Source organism: Gymnoscopelus braueri, assembly GCF_963280865.1.
Source record: "Gymnoscopelus braueri genome assembly, chromosome: 24".
Lineage (NCBI taxonomy): Eukaryota > Metazoa > Chordata > Actinopteri > Myctophiformes > Myctophidae > Gymnoscopelus > Gymnoscopelus braueri.
The window spans coordinates 22,238,137-22,261,657 of record NC_137626.1 but is presented as its reverse complement, the minus strand read 5'-3'; the positions used below and the strand labels follow the sequence as shown (position 1 = coordinate 22,261,657).

General features: G+C 41.7%; 2 protein-coding genes across 2 annotated transcripts; one reads left to right on the top strand and one right to left on the bottom strand.

The window, feature by feature from the left end:
* Nucleotides 1–1,089: 1,089 nt before the first annotated feature.
* Nucleotides 1,090–16,044, top strand: LOC308080870 (ubiquitin-protein ligase E3A-like). The gene is made up of 11 exons (XM_080422917.1): nt 1,090–1,379; nt 3,303–3,347; nt 3,819–4,126; nt 4,605–5,869; nt 6,540–6,684; nt 7,738–7,943; nt 9,787–9,951; nt 10,848–11,003; nt 11,928–12,001; nt 12,342–12,485; nt 12,978–16,044. The coding sequence occupies exons 1-11, from the start codon at nt 1,300–1,302 to the stop codon at nt 13,096–13,098; spliced, it is 2,709 nt and encodes a 902-aa protein (XP_080279043.1). The 5' UTR covers nt 1,090–1,299; the 3' UTR covers nt 13,099–16,044.
* A 1,453-nt stretch (nt 16,045–17,497) lies between these two features.
* LOC308080515 (cyclic nucleotide-gated channel alpha-3-like) lies at nt 17,498–22,018 on the bottom strand (the record flags this gene model as incomplete). The annotated part of the gene is made up of 7 exons (XM_080422411.1): nt 17,498–18,846; nt 18,942–19,048; nt 19,854–19,955; nt 20,254–20,451; nt 20,649–20,702; nt 21,531–21,698; nt 21,918–22,018. 7 exons carry the CDS (start codon nt 22,016–22,018, stop codon nt 17,498–17,500), a joined length of 2,079 nt encoding a protein of 692 aa, XP_080278537.1.
* Nucleotides 22,019–23,521: the final 1,503 nt, after the last annotated feature.

Below are 23,521 nucleotides of genomic sequence, written 5' to 3'. Positions count from 1 at the left end.
AGTCCATTCAAAGAATTTAGATTTTCCCAGACATATCAGTAAGCGGAGATCTTTGATCATCTGGCTATGCAAGACCATTATCCTACAGTTTCTTTCCTTTTTGTTTATTTTGTCAAAGGTTTAATGCATGAAGTGTGCAGTTGGTTATTACATTGTGTTTGTTGAATTAGTTTAAATTGGATTCAGTATGAGGCCATGGCTCCTGTGTCCTAAAATGTGCCTTAAAAAAAATCAAGTATTGTTATCAGTGTATTTTCATTTGATATGCTGTGGCCATCTCGGCTATTTCTTTCGCCATTATGGTTTTGTTAACCATATTGTTCATCTTTAAAAGTAATTGAATTCAAAGTATTATTGTTATCAGTGTATTTTTATTTGATATGCTGTGGCCATCTCACAGCTATTTCTTTCGACATGGTTTTGTTAACCTGATTTTCACTCATCTTTACAGTTCAGGTCAATTTATGCTTTGTGTGTCAACTTACACAATGAAAGTGATGACAAAAATGTGTGGCGGTGGACATTCCAAGTTCCAGTTGCGGTGTCGCGTAACTGGAAAAATGCATAGTTGCGGACGCTTAACAGAATGTCACATACTCTGGTTTGGAAGACAAAGTTAGCTCTATTATCATGGAGATACACAAGACTACATTCACATTGTTATGCTGTCGGCAAGTTGAAGACACGTCTGATATGTCGTTCGACACTTGTCGCTCAAAGCATAAATTGACCTTTACTGGTCTTGTTTAAATTAACCAAGATGCAAGAAAAGCGTCCTCACAGCATGGTGTGAGCTTGTAGATCAGCCATACTTAACATTGCAGGGGATGTACACCCTGATATGTTCTGCAATAAAGGGCCAAACCTTGATTCAATGTTTGTTTCCAACCTTTGTTCACAATGTAAATACAAATGTTCAATTCCAGTGTGGTTAGTCTGGTTTGCTTGCATGCATGCTGGAGCCCAGATTTCTTGCAGCATGGCAGATCCCATCAGTGTGTTTCTAGAAGTGAACCAGAGCCCTGCAGCTTTGCGTTGAACAAAACACTTACTTAGCAGTGGACAGCAGCAGTGGTGCATTGTGGGTTGTCAGTCACTGAAGTCAAGATGGCTGTAAACAGCAGAAAGAGGAAAGAGCATGTAGCAAAAAGGCCTTGAATGAAGTTAAATATCGAACGTTGCAGAGCGTCTTGGATCGGAACAAAGCCTGCGGTTTGCACCGGGCCTGTGGAGGGAGTCCTGCGTTCATAAGTACACACGACAGAATAACAGACAACTGAGAGGGATATAAAGTCTCGTATGAATCCCGACGAGAAGGAGGACTGTGAGTGTGCAGCGCCACCACAGGCCGAGACCACCCCGGCACGAGGACACGACAGGTGGGCAGCGGAGCACGGAGAGGACCGGGGATTGAATCCTTTTAGCCTGTATCTAGCTAATATTGCTAACAGTCTTATTGTTGAGTCCGGCAGCGGCCAAGTAAACAGTGTTTGCATATGTGGTGGTAATTGTGGTTTAAGCAATACGTGCGTCTTGAACAGCATTGCGAGGTTTTTTTTTAGAAAGTGAATGATGGTTTTTTTAAAAGGTAGTATTTCACCGTGTTAGCTTAGGATGCTAATAGCTAACCTCCGTGAAAGTCTTAAATGCTCGCAGGCTGCTAAGCGAGCAAGGATGGGGCAGTGACGGCACAGGGCACACGATACTGTTGGCAGACATGCAAAAGTGTCACTTTTCAGCTACAGTCACCTTTTTGAACCCAAATAGGGCAATTGTGTGACACATGACCCGAAAAAAACAACAACATGTCACCTTTTTCACCTCTGGGCTGTTTGCATGCCTGTGTTGGTGTTTGTATTTATTCTTTATTAATCACTTATAAACCCCGGCATGTCATTATAGGTGAAATCTTTCAACCCCCCCACACACACTTATTAAAAAAGCATCTTTATTATGCTATGTATTTGGTATAAGAATTATACTATTACAAATTAACTCAAGGGCATAAAGCATACAATATTCATCACATAATTGCATGATTTGAATGGCTTTACCAAATATAGTAAGAAGGTGGTCTGTTTTTTGAGGATACAACAAGACAAGTGCCCTGGCTGTTATCAAAGTACTTTTTATTTATTTATTGACAATCTTATAGTACAAATAATTCAGGCAATCAGCCAGCACATACTTGAACATGAAAGATACGAACAATACAGTGTAGAAATAAAACGGAAAAAGTTAAAACAAAAATAATTATAATAAACAAAATTAACTAGAGGATTCGGGGAAAACCGAGTCATACAAATGTAACAGCTTTTCGTTTTTAAAATGTATTTACTAAGATTAGAGATCTGAGTGGGTGAAGTTAGGTAAAGCTTTTGAAAAACAAAAGTTGTTTGTGGTTATCAAAGTACTTCCGCTTGACGGGCGCTTCGTTGTGACATCACTGTCGAATCCTTGGTACTTTCATCCTATTAGCCAGCTACTGCTAGCAGACCGACTATGCTGCTCTATGAAGCTCCAATAAGACCAACGGTCTGACTGTTGAGGAGGAACCAGAGCCTTGTTTCCTGCCCAAATTCCCTCCTAGGCTTTGGGGGTCTGGCAACTGTCTTTAACGTTTGGTCTGCATGAAACCAGACGCTAGTTAGTTCCATAGAGTTATAATATATCGGTTAGTTGCCATTATCAGCACAGTCAGGGTTGCCAGGTCCGCTTATTATAAGCGACATTGGGCTTGTTTTTCTGTAAAGTTGCTTGTAAATATTGGTGTTTGCGGTTTTTTGGGCTTGTTTCTAAGTGTAAGTTGCTTATTTGGGCTTGTTTCTTAATGTTGTTTAAATCAGTGGTTTTCAAAAAAAGTCAAAGACCCCCAAATGAATATGTATTTGTCTGCGGACCCCCATTTGAAAATATGTTATGCCAGGGACCCCCCGTACAAGATTTGTGTTGTTAAAATGTTTCTAAAATATTCGACTATTTTCAAATAGCCAATGTAATATGTTTAAAGGGCGAAAGGGCTCGCTTCTTTTGCGCTTGTTTTCATAGCCCTGGTTACTTATTTCTTTCACAAAACCTGGCAACACTGAGCACAGTTAGCATGGTGCACTGTCATCTTTAGGCTGGTCCTGATCAGGACAGGGCTGTTGGATGCTACTATACATGTATTATTCAACTGTCTGATTAGATGAGACATCAACCAGCCAACCTGCATTTAATACATATCTTTGACCTGAATGCCATGATGCCAGCAACTCAGCACAAGCTTGACCATTGCAATCATTTTGTTGTTGTTCAATTAGAGAATACGAGGAGCCTGAAGTAGAAAACCCAGAAGCAAGCCGAATGTAAGTTACATTTGAGACCTATTGTCAAACTGATCTCATGCTAGTGTACAGATGTGCATGTGAATTAACTAATGCTATAATAATAATTAACTTCTCACCCAATAAACCCCACAACACACTACAGAAGACAGACTAGTTCTGTAGTCCTCTCTTTAACCCCAATAATTACATATTCTCCCAGTCTGTTTCTACTGCACATTTACCTTTATCCATTTCTACCTTTTCGATTGTCAGTGAATTCCCAGCATAATGACTGGATGTTATGACCATGATTTCTTTCTTATGTTTGAGAGCATGAGAACATGGTCTTTCTAATACAAATAACACTATATTAAGAGTAGTCCTTAACTTCGATGTAACAAATAAGCTAACACAGTTGTTAGCCTCTCAAGTGCTTTTGGGAGTGGGACTGACTGCGTTTGATCTGATCATAACCCCTGATGTTTTGACCTCACACCCCTGATAACGCAGGAAGCGCGCAGCCGCCAAGCATCTGATAGAGCGCTATTACCACCAGTTAACCGAGGGCTGCGGAAATGGCTCATGTTCCAACTCCTGGTGTGCCTCGTCAACGGGCTTCCACCGCATGGACAACAACGCTGCGGCAGTCAAGGCCCTGGACCTATACAAGATCAACGCCAAGCTCTGTGACCCCCACCCGTCCAAGAAGGGCACCACCTCCGCCTATCTAGAGAGCAGCGCCCACAACAACTCGGCGTGCAGCAACAGCCAGAAAATGAACCACAAGGATGTGCATTCTGTAAGGGATGACTTTAAAGGTGAGCATTAATTCTGAAGATTAATAAGTGTTTACTACTAAATTGGGAGTACAGTCCATAAAATGGACAAAAAGGTATGATTCTTTCTACCAGGTGGCTCACCTGGTGAGGGCATACAATTTAGGCTCAGACTGTCCTATTGCAGCTGACCCGGCTGCACTAGGATGGTACATGTTCTTCCCCATCTCTCTCTTCTGCCATTTCCTGTCTGTCTCCACTGTAGCTATCAAAGAAAGGCTTGGAAACATGATTCTTAATGACATCACAGATTAGGTTAGATTATTAATTTTCTAGTCTTTGGCAGAGGTGCACAATCACAGATATTCATGAAACATCCAAAGGTCATAGGCATATCTTCAGAACAGTTTTTGGGCATTCGTTAGCGATGATTTTAAAACCATAACGGATAATGAATGATTAAGTGTTGTTTTCTTTCTTCAAACTTTTTTAACCAAATACCATCCAATCTTCTGCTCAGATGTGAACTTCCTGACAGAGGAGAAGGTGTATGAGATCTTGGACTTGTGCAGTGAGAAGGAGGACTACTCCCCTCTGATCCGGGTCATAGGCCGGGTGTACTCCAGTGCAGAGGGCCTGGTGCAGAGCTTCCGCAGGTCCAAGCCCCACACCAAGGAGGAGCTGAAGTCCTTGCAGGGAAAGGACGAGGACAAAGATGAGGATGAGAAGGAGGCAGCCGCCTGCTCTGCCACGGCCATGGAGGAGGACTCCCCCGCCTCCTCGTCCTCGTCGTCCTCTGCCTCGTCGAGGCTCGGCGAGAGCTCTGCGGGTGATGACGCCCAGAAGCTGGGGCCCGACGAGGTGACGGTAGACATCGAAGCGGTACGGAGAGTCTACGAGCGCCTGCTGTCAAACGAGAAGGTGGAGGCGGCTTTCCTCAACGCGCTGGTGTACCTGTCGCCCAACGTGGAGTGCGACCTGACGTACCATAACGTGTACTCGCGCGACCCCAACTACCTGAACCTGTTTGTCATCGTGATGGAGAACAGCAACCTGCACAGCCCCGAGTACCTGGAGATCGCCCTGCCACAGTTTTGCAAGGCCATGAGCAAGCTGCCGCTGGCCGCGCTCGCCAAGCTGGCCCGCCTGTGGTCGTGCCACGGCGCGGCGCGCATCCGCCGCATGATGGAAACCTTCCAGCAGCTCATCACCTACAAGGTGATCAGCAACGAGTTCAGCAGCCGCAACCTGGTGAACGACGACGACGCCGTGGTGGCGGCCACCAAGTGCTTGAAGGTGGTCTACTATGCAAACGCTCTGGGTGGCGAGCTGGACACCGGCCACATCGATGAGGTGGACGAGGAGCCCATCCCGGAGTCCAGTGAGCTGACGCTGCAGGAGCTGCTGGGCGAGGAGCGTCGTAACAAGAAGGGGCCCCGAGTTGACCCGCTGGAGACGGAGCTGGGCGTGCGCACCAACGACTGCCGGCGTCCGCTCGTGGCCTTTGAGGAGTTTGTCAATGAGCCCCTCAATGAGGTGCTGGAGATGGACAAGGACTACACCTTCTTCAAGGTGGAGACTGAGAACAAGTTCTCCTTCATGACTTGCCCCTTCGTCCTCAACGCCGTCACCAAGAACCTGGGACTTTACTATGACAACCGCATCCGCATGTACAGCGAGCGCCGCATCACCGTGCTCTACAGCCTGGTGCAGGGCCAGCAGCTCAACCCCTACCTGAGGCTCAAAGTACGCAGGGACCACATCATTGACGACGCACTGGTCAGGGTATGTGTGTGTGACCCTTCAATAGTTTTTTTCTTTAACCCATGGAAGCCCATTACCACCACTGAAAATAAGAAGGCCTGATGTTTGAGTTTTTTTCCTCTTGCAATCCAACTTTATAGTTCACAATTCTTATTCTGAGGGTTTTTTAATTAATTCTTTATGACAATTGTAACTTATATCTCAGAATTCAGATATTCCCTTTTCTCTCACATTTGTGAGAAAAAAAAACTGATATAAAGGCAGCATTGCGAGAAACAAACTCTTTTTGTTTTTTAAATTGTACTCAGTGGTGGAAATATAAACCTGTGTTACCCATTCAAGATTGTTGCAACTACTTTTTCTTTCTTTTTGAGGGAGAGACAAGACAACGCAAAATTTGCAGATCAACAATATATAATGATATACAGTGTCAAAATGCATTCAACAATCAAAATGGATAATTTCAAGTGCAAGGTTGTAAATTGCTACATAAGTGATGAAATGGCAGCAGTCCACTAGCAGTGGCCAAGCCTACTGTATATAGATCTCCTTTAAATGAGGTGTAAACAGTTCCTTGTTTGGACAAGTGCCAATCCCTCATATGCCATCTCATAATATTACTTGAAGCTAAATGCATGCATAGCGCTGACTGTGTTGATGCCTTGTACTACACGGGCTTTGCTCCATGCAGCTGGAGATGATAGCAATGGAGAATCCTGCAGACTTGAAGAAGCAGCTGTATGTGGAGTTTGAAGGAGAGCAAGGCGTTGACGAAGGAGGAGTCTCCAAAGAGTTCTTTCAGCTTGTGGTGGAGGAAATCTTCAACCCAGACATCGGTAGGCAACAAAAAATGGAAACAATGTTAAAAATGTTAGCAGCTAGCTTGAAAGGTTAGTTTTACCCTTCAGCCCTATGGAGCTGGAAACTACCTTTGCATTGGCCTCTGTAGGTTGAAACTTTAAACTATGTTCAACTGTAGACCACACCCTAAGCATGATGTAATTGTACCTGTGTAACCATTGACACCTGAGGGAAAAACAGGTACTGTTACATCGCGATTGTGGCCAGTAGTGCAACCTAGTTAACAGCTTCAACATGTAGAGGCCAGTGCAACACTAGGCAGCTGGCAGTGGACTCCAAACAAAGTCAAACGTATATTTGGCTTGTCAAAATTATCAAAGATCTGGCCTGGGCCGTAGCGTGGCGGTCAATGCCAGCCTGACGTGTCGTTCCCGACGACCTTTGTCCTGTCAGCCTACTTTCCCTATCCCTCTCTATATGAAGACAAAAAAAAAAACCTGCCCACTATGTACCTTGCTGGAATGGTGATTTTACCTCGGATCTCCGCTCTTTGTTCATCAACCTCTGATGTGCTTTGACATAATATGTCTGAGATTTGGACATTTCTGATGACCGACACAACAACTGACTGGACAACGTGTGTGCTGTCCCTCCTTATAGTAATTGAATTGCCATCACTTTCTGTTTGTTGTCCCCCAGAGAGGCATTATAGAGGTGTGTACCTCCTAAACTCCTCAGACAACCTTTCTTCAGAACCGTCCTTGGTACTTTGCTGGCAGATTGTGGAAATAAACATTATAAATAACTTGCGTATTGAACACATGATGTTCACATCGGTGTCTCTGCGGTGATGTTCGACTTGTTAGAAAATCTTGGAGGTACAAGAACTGTGTAGACGAACTTCGACAAGACACTGTTTGTTTTTTGCTCCGCAATGATGACATATTGTTCTTATTGACCTGCTGAAGCCCCAAAAAGTTTGACTTTTTTGGAAGTTGCACTTTAATTCTTGGTATGCAGCTTTTTATCTGATTGCACAGTGAAATAAAAAGGCTGATTTTCCGTTTTTGCATTTGTCCCAAATGAAGGAATGTTCACGTACGACGAGCGCCTCAAGCTGTTCTGGTTCAACGCGTCATCGTTCGAGAACGACGGCCAGTACACACTGATTGGCGTCGTGCTGGGCCTGGCCATCTACAACAACTGCATTCTGGACGTCCACTTCCCCATGGTGGTCTACAGGAAACTCATGGGCAAGAGGGGCACCTTCAGGGATCTGGCTGACTCCAACCCAGTAAGGAAGCTCGCCTCTTTGATCATTATTCTTTTTCTCCACAATTCTCCCCATCGTTTTTCCCCTCATCTCCTGTCCTCCGCTCCTCACCAGAGCTGGGGATAAAAATAAAAAAAACTCCCATTTTCATAAAGCGCACCTGCCTACTCTGGAACCGGGGACAGACGCATGCAGACATTCATGTTTTTTTGGTTTGACTGAATCGCTGCTCTGGGTATTATGCACACCCCTGGGTCATTTAGGACACACCCCAAGTTTTAGGTCACTCAGTTGGATGACGCCCGGGACAGACGAATGCACAGATTTTAATGAATTAATTCTATAGATTTACCAAAATTGCCAAAATAGATACATCGGTAGCCTGCTGCCAATGTGATTTATTCTCACTCTTGTTACTACAAAGCAGACACTGGGAGTGTGATAATTCCCTGGTTGTCCAGACAACAGTGCAAACTTTGCTTGTGGGGGGGGCATGCAAGCACTCGTGCCCATACATACAGATTTGTGAATGTGCATGATGTGTACCTTAGTGATGCTCCCCTTGCATACATATGCTACTTTACTCTTTAAACCTATGTTGAACTTTGGATGAACCCTGGGTTGTAAACAGTGTAGTTACCATGGCATGGTGTAAGTGCAAATATTGTCGATCATCTTTATCTCAAAATGAAACATTTAGCACATAAACAAATGCAAACAAAGTGGATTATGTCATGACAAGTGTATTGTGACACCACAGCAATTCAAAGTGCTTTACTTAAAACATTACATTAAAACATTAAGAAACATTAAGACACAGTATTAAGAGAGTGAAACACTATAAAAGTTAATTTGAATAATTTTAAAAAAAAGTTAAAATTGAAAAATTACAGAAACAATTTTTTTTTTAAAGTCTCAGTAAAAGGGAGCAGCAAGCAGAAAGGTATTTAGCTTTCATTTAAAAAAACTGAGCTGTAACGGACCTACAGTTTTCTGGAATTATTTTCCCGATATGCGGTAAATAAAAATGTAACACTGCCTGTCCACGTTTATTTCTGTTTCTGTGTTCAGAAAGCAAACCTGTCCCAGACCTGAGTGGTCTTGGTCGTACAATACTGTCGTGAAAAAGTAGTGAAAATAGCCTATATACACAATACATCACAACATGTTGTGAGTTTGTATTAGGCTATTTGAACTTTTTGGAAAGTGAAAGTGCTTTTTTGCATCTGTCTGTGGGTTTTATAAATACTTGACTAATAAAGTATAAACAAGAGCTTGTGACTAAATAATGGCTTTGGATCCATTGGACCCCCCCCTCGGTTTGTACATACATTGATTGTACATACATGGATTCCACCCAACAGCGACGACATATATTATTCAGTGGTGATCTTTGGTGGTACGCTATTTTAATGACGTCACACGCACGTCATTTAACACCTACACTACAGGATTTAGCAGGTCACACAATGGACCATTGATATGCATCCAGGGTAATTTCGATGTTAATTCACGCTGGTGACACTCTGCAGTCGGCAGCTTTTGTAAACTTTTTTTTTTTTTTTGTCTCTTCAGCTCTTTATTAAACAGAAAATACATTTTCAGGTCAGGATACCAATTTTATGCAATCAGGATAGAGAATTCAGACGGGATACAGATTAAACAAGTGAAATTGGAAGTGATGACACAATAAGCTTTTGTAAACTTGTTTAGAGGTGTGAACTTAAGGGTTGTTTTTGATCGATGCATGGGCGTGCAGCCGTGCACGTGCTCCTGAAAAGATCTTTGGAACCACATGCAATGAGCAATGCAACACTATATATTAGTAGACATCCTAACAGTCTGGTTGTGTGTCTTGCTCCAGGTTCTGTACCAGAGCCTGAAGGACCTGTTGGAGTATGAGGGCAGTGTGGAGGACGACATGATGATCACCTTTCAGATCTCCCAGACGGACCTGTTTGGGAACCCCCTCATGTACGACTTAAGGGAAAATGGGGACAAGATCCCTGTCACAAATGAAAACCGGAAGGCAAGTAGTGGCACACACACACAAAGTCCACTTTTTTATTGCATTAATGTGTTTGGTAATACTTCTATCATTCTAGATGATTTGGCGCCGATCAATAGAGAAGCCATTAACAAAAATACCTTGAGTGGATTTTACAGAGTTCTCTACAGGGAGAATAATATGATAATTTATTAACATTATATTTGTGTTCGCTGAATTTGACTTTTGAGTAATATAGAGACTTGAGTATCTGCATATAAAAGCAAAAATGGTAGCTGTGGCCTTTAATGACATGATAGAACCAGTCCTTAATTGGAGACAGGCTATTAGAACACAGGCCATGTTTTATAATAATGTATATATCTCTTACTTTGAACATTAATTTGTATCTAAAAAGCAGAAGTAGGTCTTCCTGGAACCCACCCACCCACCCATTGTATTTTATTCTCAGTTGCATATTATTTATTTAATTTACTTTACATCTGTCTCCTTTGCCATAAACTGTGGTTTGATGTGTTGTCTTAACATCATATTTCAAGATTTTTTTTAGAATAAACACCGGAAAGCTCAAACTCCTCATTTAGTTAGTAGCAATTTACAATAAAAATTTCTCAAACATAATGCATGTAGCAGTTTTGCCAAGCCTTGACAATTCCTGAATCTTGGTCTTTGTGCTTTAAAGAGTTGTTTTTTTGTCAAATTATTGAACAAATGATACGAGGAAAGAGGCAGGACATGGTTTTAGTAGAGATGTCCTAGAGTTGTTGTTGTTGGGCTGTTCTGCATTGAAATTGACTGCATTGACAGACACTATAGCGACCGCAACAGTGTTTAATACATATTCCAGTAAGTATTTGCCTGTTCAAGAACAGAAACTTGCCTGTAACAGAATTGCTGTTCCTCTTCTTCAACTGCAGGAGTTTGTGACCCAGTATGCGGAGTACATGCTGAACAAGAGCGTGGAGAAGCAGTTCAAAGCCTTCAGGAGAGGCTTTCACATGGTGACAAATGAGTCGCCACTCAAATACTTGTTCAGACCCGAGGAGATTGAGCTCCTTATCTGTGGGAGCAGGGTGAGTGACCCTTAAGTTTGTTTTGAGCATTTCAAATAGTCTTAGTAATCACTCACCCTCTGTCCATCAACACATTTTATTATAATCTTTCTTGTGACCACTGGGTCATTCTGTAAAGTGAATATTTGGTTGACACACATGAATGAGCATTATATATGAAATCTAAAACATGAATGAATACTACTTGAAATCTGTTGCCAATGACAATCCAGTCATTTATTTGAACTTCACCAGAAACAAATATATGAATATCAATACAGTGCACTGCCACTTTCTTAACCATATCCTCTGTATAAACTTCAACTGGACTGTTAAGGTACAGAGCCTTTAATGATTTAACCACCTATAATGGTAATCCTATATAAGGGTTCCCCCGGGCTCTATACTTTTTATCCCTCTACTACAATTCACGTCACCGAAAATAGCAGATCTACAAGCTCACAAAGCATTGTGTTGTGATGTTTTGTGAGCTTGTAGATTTTCTATGTTTGTTGAATGTTCGCCCCAGATTAGGGACACTAGAGTTCATGTGGTTAAACTTCACCACCACAAGATATCATCCATCAATGATCCATAAACAATACGATACGATACAACTTTATTGTAACATAAAATAATATGCTATGCCTACATTAAATGTTAAAAGCAAGCACTACACTTTGACTTCCCGTGTTGGATATACAGTAGATCACAACAAAGAGGGGAAAATTCAAGTCAGTTGGTTCAGTAAGTTCAGATAAACAGGGTTTGATGAAGTGGGATTCTACAGTAAGTTCACGTTTCACACGTAATAATTCCTTGACTTATGTTTGGAAAATTGAAGATTTCTGAGGGGCCCCAATTTTTTTTTTGCTTCGTTTTTTCATTTTGTTTCACAATCTTTGTTTTAAATTCCATCCTTCCTGTCTCACCGTGCACACACAGAACCTAGACTTCCTAGCACTTGAAGAAACAACGGAATATGACGGCGGTTACAACAGAGATTCTCGAATCATCAAGTAAGAAACTCTTTGTAATGTAGTTTTTCACTCTGTCGCTTCAGCATCAGTTGTTTATAATGTCACTCTTATTGTCTGTCACTCTGGATAAGTACAAGTGATATACAAATCTTTGAAATGTAACACTTAACCAAAATGTTCTTTGGTACTTCTTTAGTGTAGCTACCCATTGTCCTCCAAAATAAGTGTGTTTATAGTATTAGGTTGCTAACTACATTTCCCAGAATGACTTGCAACAGCCACTGGTTGAAAGTCGTTCTCTTTTAAAAACCATTACCAAAAGCATTGGAATGAAAGCATCACCCACTCAAACCTCAATCCTGTTTATGTGTGCCGGTAGAGAGTTCTGGGAGACTTTGCACTCGTTTGGTGAGGAGCAGAAGCGACTGTTCCTACAGTTCACCACGGGCACGGACCGAGCGCCTGTGGGCGGTCTGGGCAAGCTCAAGATGATCATCGCAAAGAATGGCCCAGACACAGACAGGTAACCCCCCCCCCCCCCCCCCCCAAGCAGAATTGTCCAGATTAATCTGTGACATTTCACTGTCTTCTAAGTTTGAACCCATGTTTGGGTCACAGACCAATTGTTATGGGTCACAAGTAAATATACCTTTATTTTGTTTTACTTTAGGTTTTAATTATTAATATTTCAAAACATTTAAAAAACAAAAGACCCAAAACATGCTAAATTCTTCTTGAATTAAAAACAAATTCAATGATTGAAATTCCATAAATTAGAAAACAAATTTTGTTTTGTAGTGAAAATAGCCGATCTACAAGCTCACATTGCGATACGTTGTGAGCTTGTAGAGACACATTTCTCTCTTTTGGGTCTTGAGATTGGGAACCAGTGTTCTATTGACATCCACAGTTGTACATTTGCATGATTCCATTGTAAATGTAAAAGTAGTAATATATATATATATATCTCTCTCTCCCTCTGTCTTGGGCGTACATCTTCTCCCTCGTGTGGCAGGCTACCCACGTCTCACACCTGTTTCAACGTGCTGCTGTTGCCCGAGTACAACACCAAGGAGAAGCTGAGAGAGAGACTGCTCAAAGCCGTCACCTACGCCAAAGGGTTTGGCATGCTCTGAGGCTCGCCACCCAAATCCCCACTCACACACCTTGCCCCTAACTCCCCCCTTATCTGTACCGATCTAAAAAGCTGACAAAAACACAGGTCATGGGGGAAAAGTAAAAAAAACAAAACAATTCAAAACAAATTAAAAACGGATCTGAGTAAAAAGTAAACATAACAAAAAAATTGAAAACAAACAAAAAAAACTCCACGGAAATGTAATGAAATGCGAGATGATGTGGCCATGATGGTTCATGTGATAGAGCGTTCTAGCAGTAGTCCTTCTGGCCGATCCTGCATTGTAAAAAGCCACATCCTCTCGGTGCGAGCGTAGCAAACATCATGCGATCAAACCCCCCCCTCCTCCTCTTACACACAGTACATGAATGTGCTGCAGCCCCTTCCCATTCCCTTTTTCTTTTTTTCTATGTACAGAGAGGAATTCTTTTTCCTTATTATTTATTTTATGGTTGAAATCGGTTATTTTTCATGCCTGTGACTGGGGTGACACCTTCTTACATAAGTGGGAATGGGAGGGTCGAGCTTATCAATGCATATGAATCCGGACAATGCATAATCAAATAAATACACACCTTGACATTTGCTGATGGAATGAAAGGTGTTTTTTCTTGTCAATTTTGACCGCTCACAGTCATTTTAGAGTAGTCTTGGGTTACTTGAAAACAACTTGATTTTCCTCTGTAACATAAGGGCCCTCCCCCAGCCATTCAGCTCACAACCATTGGTCAAGATTGTGGATTATGTTTTTTATTATTATTACATTGTCAACTTTTCATCAAATTACAAAATTTGGAAAGTGATTGTCATTTTTGTCAAAAAACAAAAGAAATGGCACATCTTAATTGTTCTTTATTTCCACCATTCGGAATACCGCGGGTTAGACTGAAATCATGTCAGAGCTGTGTAAGTGCACTTAGACCTTTTCAGAATGTTTGTTATCGTTTATTTGGTTGTTTTTCGGCCACAGGTTGCCATGATTTTTTGTTTTTAATTTTCTTGCGTCTTCCTGTGTTGACAGTTATCAATAAACAAAAAAAGGAAAACCGTATTGTGTAGATCTCGGTGTGGTTGGGGTAAACGGATTCACACGGGCGCACTCCTCCCAATGGAGGATTTTTACGCCTCTAGACCACTCCAGATGGCAAAACATAGACACAGCAGTGTGACGTAGCGCTTTTAGAGCCAAAGAGTTTGTACCGAGATACAGCGTGCACTTGTCGTGCCAACTAATATAGCCAGTTGACTGGCTAATCCCTTCCCTATCCGCTTCCCTGCTAATTGCTCGGTGCAGGCGCGTCGTGTCGTCTTCTATGAATAGACACCATCACACTGCAGAGCCTGTTGTAGAATTATAATGCCCCGCCCTCCCCCGGTTTAGTTGTAACCCTCCACCTGTAGAGTCAAGGCATTGTGGGCTACATTGAAAAGAAAAAGGAATTGACTTTTCCTGACGTTTGTCAATTGTCACCTACAAACCCCCCATCCCCAGCGATCCAATGGACCTCTGTATCTTGACTGTGTAACAATTCTTTGATGATGGCATTGTTCTTCGCCTACCCTTTTTTGTTGGGGTACCTTGATTTGAATGCCAACTGTGAAAATAGCCCCCCACCTCCAAACACCCATCAGCACGGGCAGTTCCCCTTCTTTTTATTTGGTTTTATTTTCATGATTCAGTCATTTATTTTTTTCCTAGCAGATTTGGACAGTTAAATAGGGGTGTAATCACTGTTATAAAAAACTAAGCGAAAAATAAGGACACAGGTGACGCTCGCCTACACGCTGTCCTTGCACAAAGCGTCTGAACGCTGTCACGTAACTTGACACGCTCCCGACTCCTGTTGTCTCCTACCTCATGCCTGCTCTCATCGGACTTGATCGCGACTTAACAAACTTCCAGACTTCTGCAAGGTGGAAAAACCCTTGAGCCACAAGGTAGTAGTGAGTGTTTCATTTCACAGTTCACACCCATACATACACTCACTTATATGCACACAACTGGAGCAGTTTCGGGGAGGTGGGGGGTTTTAGTGCTTTGCTCAAGGGCGCCTCAGTGGTTTACATTTGAGGGATGAGTGGGGAGAGCATCGTGCCTACCACGTTTCCTCTCTAAACATTATGGCCAACTCTGACCCCAGCCTCGTCAGAGCAGGAGTAGGAGACAAGAGGAAGAGAGGGATGTCATCCGGAAAGTTGAAGCACTCGTCTTTGTCCGTCTGAGATGCTCGCTCTGTTAGCTCACAGTATGCCACTAAACAAAGGCGCTCGGGGTTGTGTGTGAGAGAGCCACTGCAACAGTACACAACTGCCCTGAGCCTTCCTCTCTGTGTTCCATTGCTCTTGTTTTTTTTGCCCCTTTTAGTTCCTGGTTTCAGACCAGGGTGGTAGACCATTTCTAAATAATTTCTAGCGTTTTGTTTTTTGCTACTGTCTGTGCCAGACAAGGGGAGGTTTGCCACATGGGACAGCACAGCACATGCCTGGGAAGGTTGGCCTATCGCAACAGAAGTATTTCACATTTTCAATGTATTATTCGTTTCCACAATCGGGAACTTCCCTAGATAAAATCTGAGCTGTCCCTGTTGTCTGCTTGACTCCCGTCTGCCTGGAACACTGAGGGCTAAAAACCCAACGCTGCAAATTACTTGCAATTTCTGTTGAAGCCCAGGTCTGGCCTCAACTGTTCTTCTTTACTTTGTACCTCTTGTTTTGTACTGCTGAAAATGCTGCTCACCTGGCTATGTACAAGGACTCTAGGGCCCAGTGAAGGAAAAAGGTGAAAGGTTGAAACCTGTTCTCGGGAAGGGAAGCAGTTCTTTGTCTGTAGGTTTGTTTGAGCCGTTACATTCTAAAGGATACAAATTGATTAAAAGGTTAAAAAAAAAAGTATTGTGTTGTGAAAAAAAACATGCTAAATAAAAGTGACTGCTTTTTTTCCATCTCTTGTTGCCTGACAATCCTGCTTTTTAGTCCACGGTCAAATGGTTACTTCCTTTCCTTATCAACTACTGTATGTTTTGATATAAATAATTAGAATCTGCGGTAGAGATGGTGGGACAGATAAACTATGCTAATGTCACAAAATTATATATTTTGTGATTGAATTGACTATACTGCCTGAATTAATTTGGTATTCAACATAATGGCCCCAATCAAGGAACTAAGTTATTTTGGCCACTGTGGATAATCAATTCACTTTTTACAGTTTTACCAGCCAAATATTTTAAGAAAATAAAGGGTCTTCCAAAAGATGGCTGTTATCTGTTTTACAGGCTCATTGAGTAAACAAATGTAACATGGAAGTTAGAATTTGTGATTGTATTCTATATCTTTCTGGCTTAGACAGGACAGTGAAGAGATGGGAGTATGGGCTCAGAGGTGTGATGACAACACAGTCCCTAAGTCGGAGCTGGATCCGGGACCTTGGTGTGTCCCTGGCAGTTACTGTAAAACTGCTGGTTATTTGCCGTTTGGTGTATAATGTCTGTTTGAAAGTTTGAAAGTGTTTGTCAGCACTTTCAAGAGTTCATGCATTTCTGGATAATATATGCTGACACTGTGAAACACTAATATAAGACCATAATTATGTTGTTTTATTAAGAAGATCCTTGTTTTATTATGAACATTTAAAAATAATTTAACAATTGATCACTGTTATATTTAATTCTGTTGATGTTTTCATCAAAAGCACACCATAAATAGTACTACAGTACTGTGACTTAAAATCTGATATAGGCCCAAGCATAAAATAGTGTTTTGAAATGTAAGCATAGTAAATTACGGTAATCAAATCATTTTCTTTAAAAAGGGAAAAAAAGAAACCAATTGTGTTACAATTGTGTGAAAATGAGTGGAACGTTAATGTTTTTAAAATGTTAACATATTCTATTAAGCTATATTTGAACAGGCACCTGTTCAACTCTTTTTACAGCAATATTAATGAAATATTTACAACAATGCAACATTGCCTGATCAATATTGTATACTGTAAATAATTACAACAATGCAACATTGCCTGATCAATATTGTATACTGTAAATAATTACAACGATGCATAGTGTGCTTTAGAAAAATACAGTTGTCAAAATTGTGGGGAAGCACTCTATTCTACAACAGTATAGGAATGTATTGGATAGAAGGAAACATTCAGTGTCTGTGGTTACCCAGCTGCCTTTTACAGGATGCTTTTATCCAAAACACATTACAGTGCTGAACTGTAAATGAATATGACAGGGCTCAGCTGAAAGCAATTTATTAGTGCCAGGCTCTACCCATGGAGTACATATCTTGTGATGAAAAAACAAATCAGGATTCCATATCACAGTAATACTAGTATATTTACCATTTCACATAATTTCAAAATATAATAAATATTGTCCTATGTATGGGGTATTCTAATCTCTTACAGTTCGGACCTCGTTCTCGATATTAGCGAGTCGTTGCTTGAGCTTCCGTTGGTGGGAATCATAGCTCTCCGATACCTTCTTGAGCTTGAGCGTCATGACGTCGATGTAGCGCTCAACCAAGTTGACCTTTTCCTCCAGGTCTTTCATCTCAGTAATTTTGGCAAGATTCTCATCAATGAGGTTGTCTTTCATCAGGATGGACTTGCCCTTCTCTTCCAGAGCGGTCTTGGCATCTGGATACTCAAGCAGTGCTTCCATCAGGTCGTCCTTGGACAGAGCGAAGAGGTCGGAGTATCCGACGCTACGGATGTTTGCAGTTCTCCGGTTGCCCGCCTTGCTGCCCTTGATGCCGAGGATGCTGATTTCCCCAAAGTATGCCCCGTCGCTCAGGACGACAAATTGAGTGACGCCGTCGTCTGCCACCACCGCCAGCTTCCCTTCCTTGATGATGTACATCTCCCTGCCGATGTCGCCCTTCTTGCAGATGTAGTCTCCAGGGCTGAAGACCTGCGGCTGAAGCTTGAGGACCAACTCGACCAGCAGACCGGCCTCACAGTCCTGGAAGATGCGCACTTTCTGGAGCGTCTCCAGGTGCACGTTGATGGCAATCTCTGCCTTCAGCTTGTCTGGGAGGTTCCTCAGCACCTGCTTCTCATCACACGACTTGTTCTCGGTCCAGAGGTAGTCGAACCACTTGACCACTCTTAACTCCAGGTCTTTGGTGACCTTTCGGAACTCCATGTACTGCTTGATGGAGTCGATCTTGGCCTGAAACTCAACACGCGTCGCGTTCATGTTGGAGATCATAGCACCAACATTACCGACGATCGTGGCAAAGATCAGGACACCGGTGAGGAAGTCGCAAACCACAAAAAAGTACTCAATATCTCGGACAGGGGGCGGCGTCTCTCCGATTGTGGTCAAGGTGAGTGTGGACCAGTAGAGGCAATAGACATACTGCCTGGCCAAGCGTCCATGCACAGGGTGGTTGGGGTTGGGATACACCCAGGTGTCTGACCCAAATCCCAATGTCTTAGATATGGCAAAGTAGAGGCAGCCGTTCCAGTGGATGATGATGATGATATAAAGCACAAGGTTACCGATTCGAAAGATGTTGGGGAAGTTGGTTCGAGTCTCAGTCCGGTCAAAGAACTCAAAGAGGCGACCTAGCTTGAATAGCCTGTTGAATCGCCACTCCGGGTTATGAATGCCAATTTGTAAGAACACAAAGTCAGTGGGAAGCATCGATATCACGTCCAATTTGAACTGCCTTGTCTTCATGTATCTTTCTTTCAGGACCTTCTCATCCTTCACAAGCAGTCCTTGCTCCAGAAAACCTGTTGACACAAGAGGATGGGAACCCATGATTAATCATACACGTAAATTTTTAATTTAATACTGCATGTCTCCACATATTCAACAAATTACTTACCTGTCCTGGTTCTCACAAATGTGTCTAGGTAGTATATAACATCCGTGGAGTAGTCGAGAACCAGCCAGAGTGTTAAATTTGTTTTCTGGAGTTCATTGAAACAAGACCTGTGGCGGAAGCATAAATACAAGGGGATGCATCACAAAAAAGACCACTCGGATGAAAATGTTTAAAAGGGAGATCCACCACATGAAAACCTGCTTGTGATTAAAGGATCATAATGGTGTCAATACATGTCATTGTTTATTCACAGCTTTGGCCAATTTACCCATTAATGGCTTTAATTTTTTATTTCGCTTTTTTTCTCCAAAGTCGTCATAAATGTTACCAAACTTACCTGGATCATTGATTAAATTTTAGCCTAACAGTGCTTGGTAAATAAGTCATGGATATTTGAATTTTGTTTATAAATCGATCTTTTCTCCAGGGACTAGTTTAGGTTAAACCTTTCAACTTAATGTGCACTTAAAATGCATTAAAACGCAATAACTGCCAAAGTACAAAGGGGCCATAAAGTTCACTGTGTTGGCTATCTCAAGCAAGTTTAAAGTCTGTACCATAGCCTACCGCAACCATGGCTTCCTTGAAAAACAAACAAACCACGGTTTGCTTTGGAAAATGGTCATGTTTACGCTGAGTCGTAGTCAAAGGGCTAAACATGCCAGACCACTTGTATGGTTCTTTAAGCCTTCACAAATAATGTTGGGAATCTACAGGTTTCAAGTTACTGTACTTGTTTAGTACAGTGAACAACGCTGCTTAGTTATACAAAACAAAAGCAAAAAAGAAGAATTACAACCAAATATTATAATCTCTTCTATTACACAGAAGGCCAGAATCCAGCCTAGTGAATGGTGATGTGTTATGGGTAGAATTCCCATTTATTATTAAATCAATAGTATGGAATGAGACCTTGTTACTAGAATCATCAGGTTGTAGAAGACGGGAATAGAGAAGAAAGCCAGCCAGTAGTAGTACATGTCTGTTGCAGGGTCCATAATCCACACCTCTTTCCTGCAAGAGAAAATGAAGTTTTGTTCCACCAAAGCGTATCCACAGACACTAGATTTGCTTAAAAAACAAATAGATGCAATATAAAAAGTGTTAAGAGAGGTTCTTATATTAAGTGTTATGTTGGTTACAGATTAGATTAACACAAGTACAAGCAACTTCCCCCTTAGCTAAGAATGATCATTTCTATTTATAGAAGCAATTTAGATAAATATTTCCAATTATGAACTGGAATTATAATTAGAAACTAGTGAATGACTTATCACAACATAATGTTTACTGTCTTCATGCCCATACTCACGGGGGCTCTTCCTTTTTCTTGTCATCCTTTTTATCATCTTTCTTGGCATCCTTTTTGTCATCTTTCTTCTCGTCTTTTTTCTCGTCTTTTTTCTCGTCTTTCTTCTCATCTTTTTTATCATCTTTCTTCTCGTCTTTTTTATCATCTTTCTTCTCGTCCTTTTTTTCTCCCTCTGCCCCCTTCTTGTCGTCCTTTTTGCTGTGAACAACGTCCACAAATGGTGGCATATTAGTTCATAACCTCACTTCATGTGCAATGCATTCACAGAGCCACATGGGGGCAGTATAATACGGTTTTGTGATGTTTTGCTACAACAGATTATAGACTAAAAGAAACCATCATAAAGAAATAACAAATATGTCAATCATGGACTACACACATTATACTCCACTTACTCAGTATTATTGCAGTTGTTCATGTTCAGTGCAGCTAGTGGCATCTGACCATTGCTGAAATGGAAGAAAATGTACTCATCAGTTTATATTTTGTTTGTTAAAGTAATGCTGTGTGTGCGTGCATGCGTTTGTGTATGTGCATCACCAGATGTTGTTGTGGTTGATGAAGAGTCCAGAGAAGTGTCTGTATTAGAGATAGCCTGCACCTTTGACCCTAGCCTAGACTAGAGGAAGCTTTTATGACCAAGGTCATTAAATACCATTACCAACTACTTCTGCATACCATTTCATAGCTGGGCTATAGGTACAGACTATTTGTTTTTACATTTGGCAGCCTAGGACATACCCACAGATGAATAAACAGTTAATGTGTGTGTGTGTGTGTGTGTGTGTGTGTGTGTGTGTGTGTGTGTGTGTGTGAGAGAGAGAGAGGGGGGGGGGGGTATGGACTACTGTAACAGTATATTGAGATCAAAGAGTAAAACCTAGAGTCGCACACTATAGCTCCCTTTTCCCTTGTTTTTATTTTGCAGTTACAGAGAGGGACATTTTGAGCCCAGTCTGAAGATGAGCATGGGCTCGAAACGTGACTCGCTGTAACTGCAAAATAAAATATTTGGCTACTTTTTAATCTTTGATCTCAGTTCACTTCGGGGCCAGCACCTGCCTTCAAAGGGTCGGATGTGCACTGCTACTCTTTGACCCTACAGTATATTGAGTAACATTTTGTTTACTCGAATCACAGAAACGTACACTGAGCTACGTCATCGAAACTCTCTCACTCGTTTGTGTTGTCATAAAGGGCAAAATGCCAGCCAGCGTCGTTAAAACAAACATCAGGAAACGTAGACAAAATACTGTTTGACCGAGAGCTGAACTCACTTCCTGCAGCGGGGCTGGTCTGGGCTCCTTGGGGAAGTCATGCTCTCAGCCCTCCAAGCCTGTCTGAACTCAGTGTGGCTGTCCATGATGGAGTCTGCAGGGACCACCCTGGAGTCTCTTCCCTGGGACCCCCAGCCCCTCACAAAGGAAGGCATTAAGCGGGACAGCCTGGAGGTAGAGATGGAGATATGCAGACATTAGTTAAGTACCCAGCAAGTGTTAACTTTTATAAATATTAATTACCTCTACCAACCATTATTGATACAAGTCGTAGTGCCTTGGAATCATTCTTCAGTTTTTTTTTAACCCATAACCCTGACTAAAACACACAGACTTAATGGCACACTTTGATCTTCTGTCTGTGTAAACCTTCTGTCTGGCTCTAACCTGCTGCCACCTTCCATCTCCTGCAAGTCCTCAGGGCTGTGGGCAGATCGAGGGGGGCCGGGGGGGTCGGGATGCGAGTGCTCCGTGCAAATCTTGGGCATGCTGTCTCACTGGGGAGTCTCGCTGGCCTTCCTCTGCACCAGGACGTCAGGCTGACACACAGCTGGGGACAGAAGAGGTACCATATGGGCACAAGATCAAATGATGAAGTTCACGCTGGTATATATATGCTCCACGTTCTTTACTGCCGATTTAACGTTTCGATCAACATAGATCTTCATCAGGCATCATGGGCTCAACCAACAATTCTATGACCCACTCTGGTGTGACCACGTGTGGTGTGAATATGGTCATTGTCGCATCCAGCCTTTAGAAGAATGTATTGTGAGGAGACAAATTAACCTACAAAATACCAAATGTAAAATGTAACGATGGAAACACATAGACCTCTTAGCCTATGGCTTGTTTTAACATACTGTATGTGTACGACATATCAAGGAAGCTGCTTGGAATTTCACCCCTTTTTCTTACTTTTCATCTGTCCCTTGTTGCAGTGGATTTGTGTTGTTCAAAATGTTTCACAATTTCTCAAGAATCTTTCAAAATGAGCAGATCTATAAGCTCAACAATGCGTCACATCACGACAGGTTGTGAGCTTGTAGAGTGGCTATTTTCGAATAGCCTTAAGTATAAAATAGGGTTAAAGAAACTGTTCCTCATTTTGCTCAAGGAGCCCTAATGCTCCCTAAAGCCAACTTTGAGAACCACTGCCCTATTGTGTACCACTATAAAAACAGATAACAAATAGTTTTTTGTTCTGTTTGTTTATAGAAGGAAAAGTGCATCTCTCAGCATGATGTCTCATCTATTTTGACAGCTGAAAAAGAGGATGAAGCCAGGGAAGCTACCGGTACCCTAGTTCACATTGAAACAGCTACTGAACTGTGCAATATCACGCGATCATTTGAATCCTCATAATGTAACGATTAAGTATCAAGTATGCAAACACTTGTTGTCTAAATAGCTTCAAAAGGAATCAAAGCCCCAACCCTCGGTTAGGACCATGCTAAACTTTAGTTAAAACTTGTTTGACTCAGAGGCAGTGGTGGAAAGTAAAGTAACTACATTTAGTTAAGTACTGTACTTAACTACAATTTTGAGGTATTTGTACTTTACTTGAGTATTTCCAATTTCCAATACTTTTACTTCTACTCCACTACATCTCGGATCCAAATATTGTACTTTTACTCCACTATTTATTTGAAAACTTTAGTTACTAGTTACTTTGTAGATTATTTTTTTCAACAATATGTTTATTTATTTTTCCTTTCTTTTCACAAAATATTTCAACATTATATTACAAACGCAACACAAAACTAAAATGGACAATTACATTAAATCATACAAGACAATCAATGAAAAAACAAAAACAAAAGAAAAACACACATTGGCATCAGCACTACTCCTCTCCAGATTCTTCCATTAAATGCGGCAGATTATTGTTTTCCATATACTGTATAAAACGACCCCACACCTCCTGAAACATCTCTTGTTTGTCCTTAAGTATGTATGTGATTTTTTTCCTAGAGGTAGGCATAAAGACA

Excerpts from the sequence above, each read along its gene's own strand:
- LOC308080870 (XM_080422917.1), top strand. The coding sequence starts at position 1,300 with ATGAATCCCGACGAGAAGGAGGACTGTGAGTGTGCAGCGCCACCACAG. Across the intron at positions 7,944-9,786 it reads ATCTGGCTGACTCCAACCCA|GTTCTGTACCAGAGCCTGAA; the intron begins GTAAGGAAGCTC and ends GTCTTGCTCCAG. Across the intron at positions 12,002-12,341 it reads AGAGATTCTCGAATCATCAA|AGAGTTCTGGGAGACTTTGC; the intron begins GTAAGAAACTCT and ends GTGTGCCGGTAG.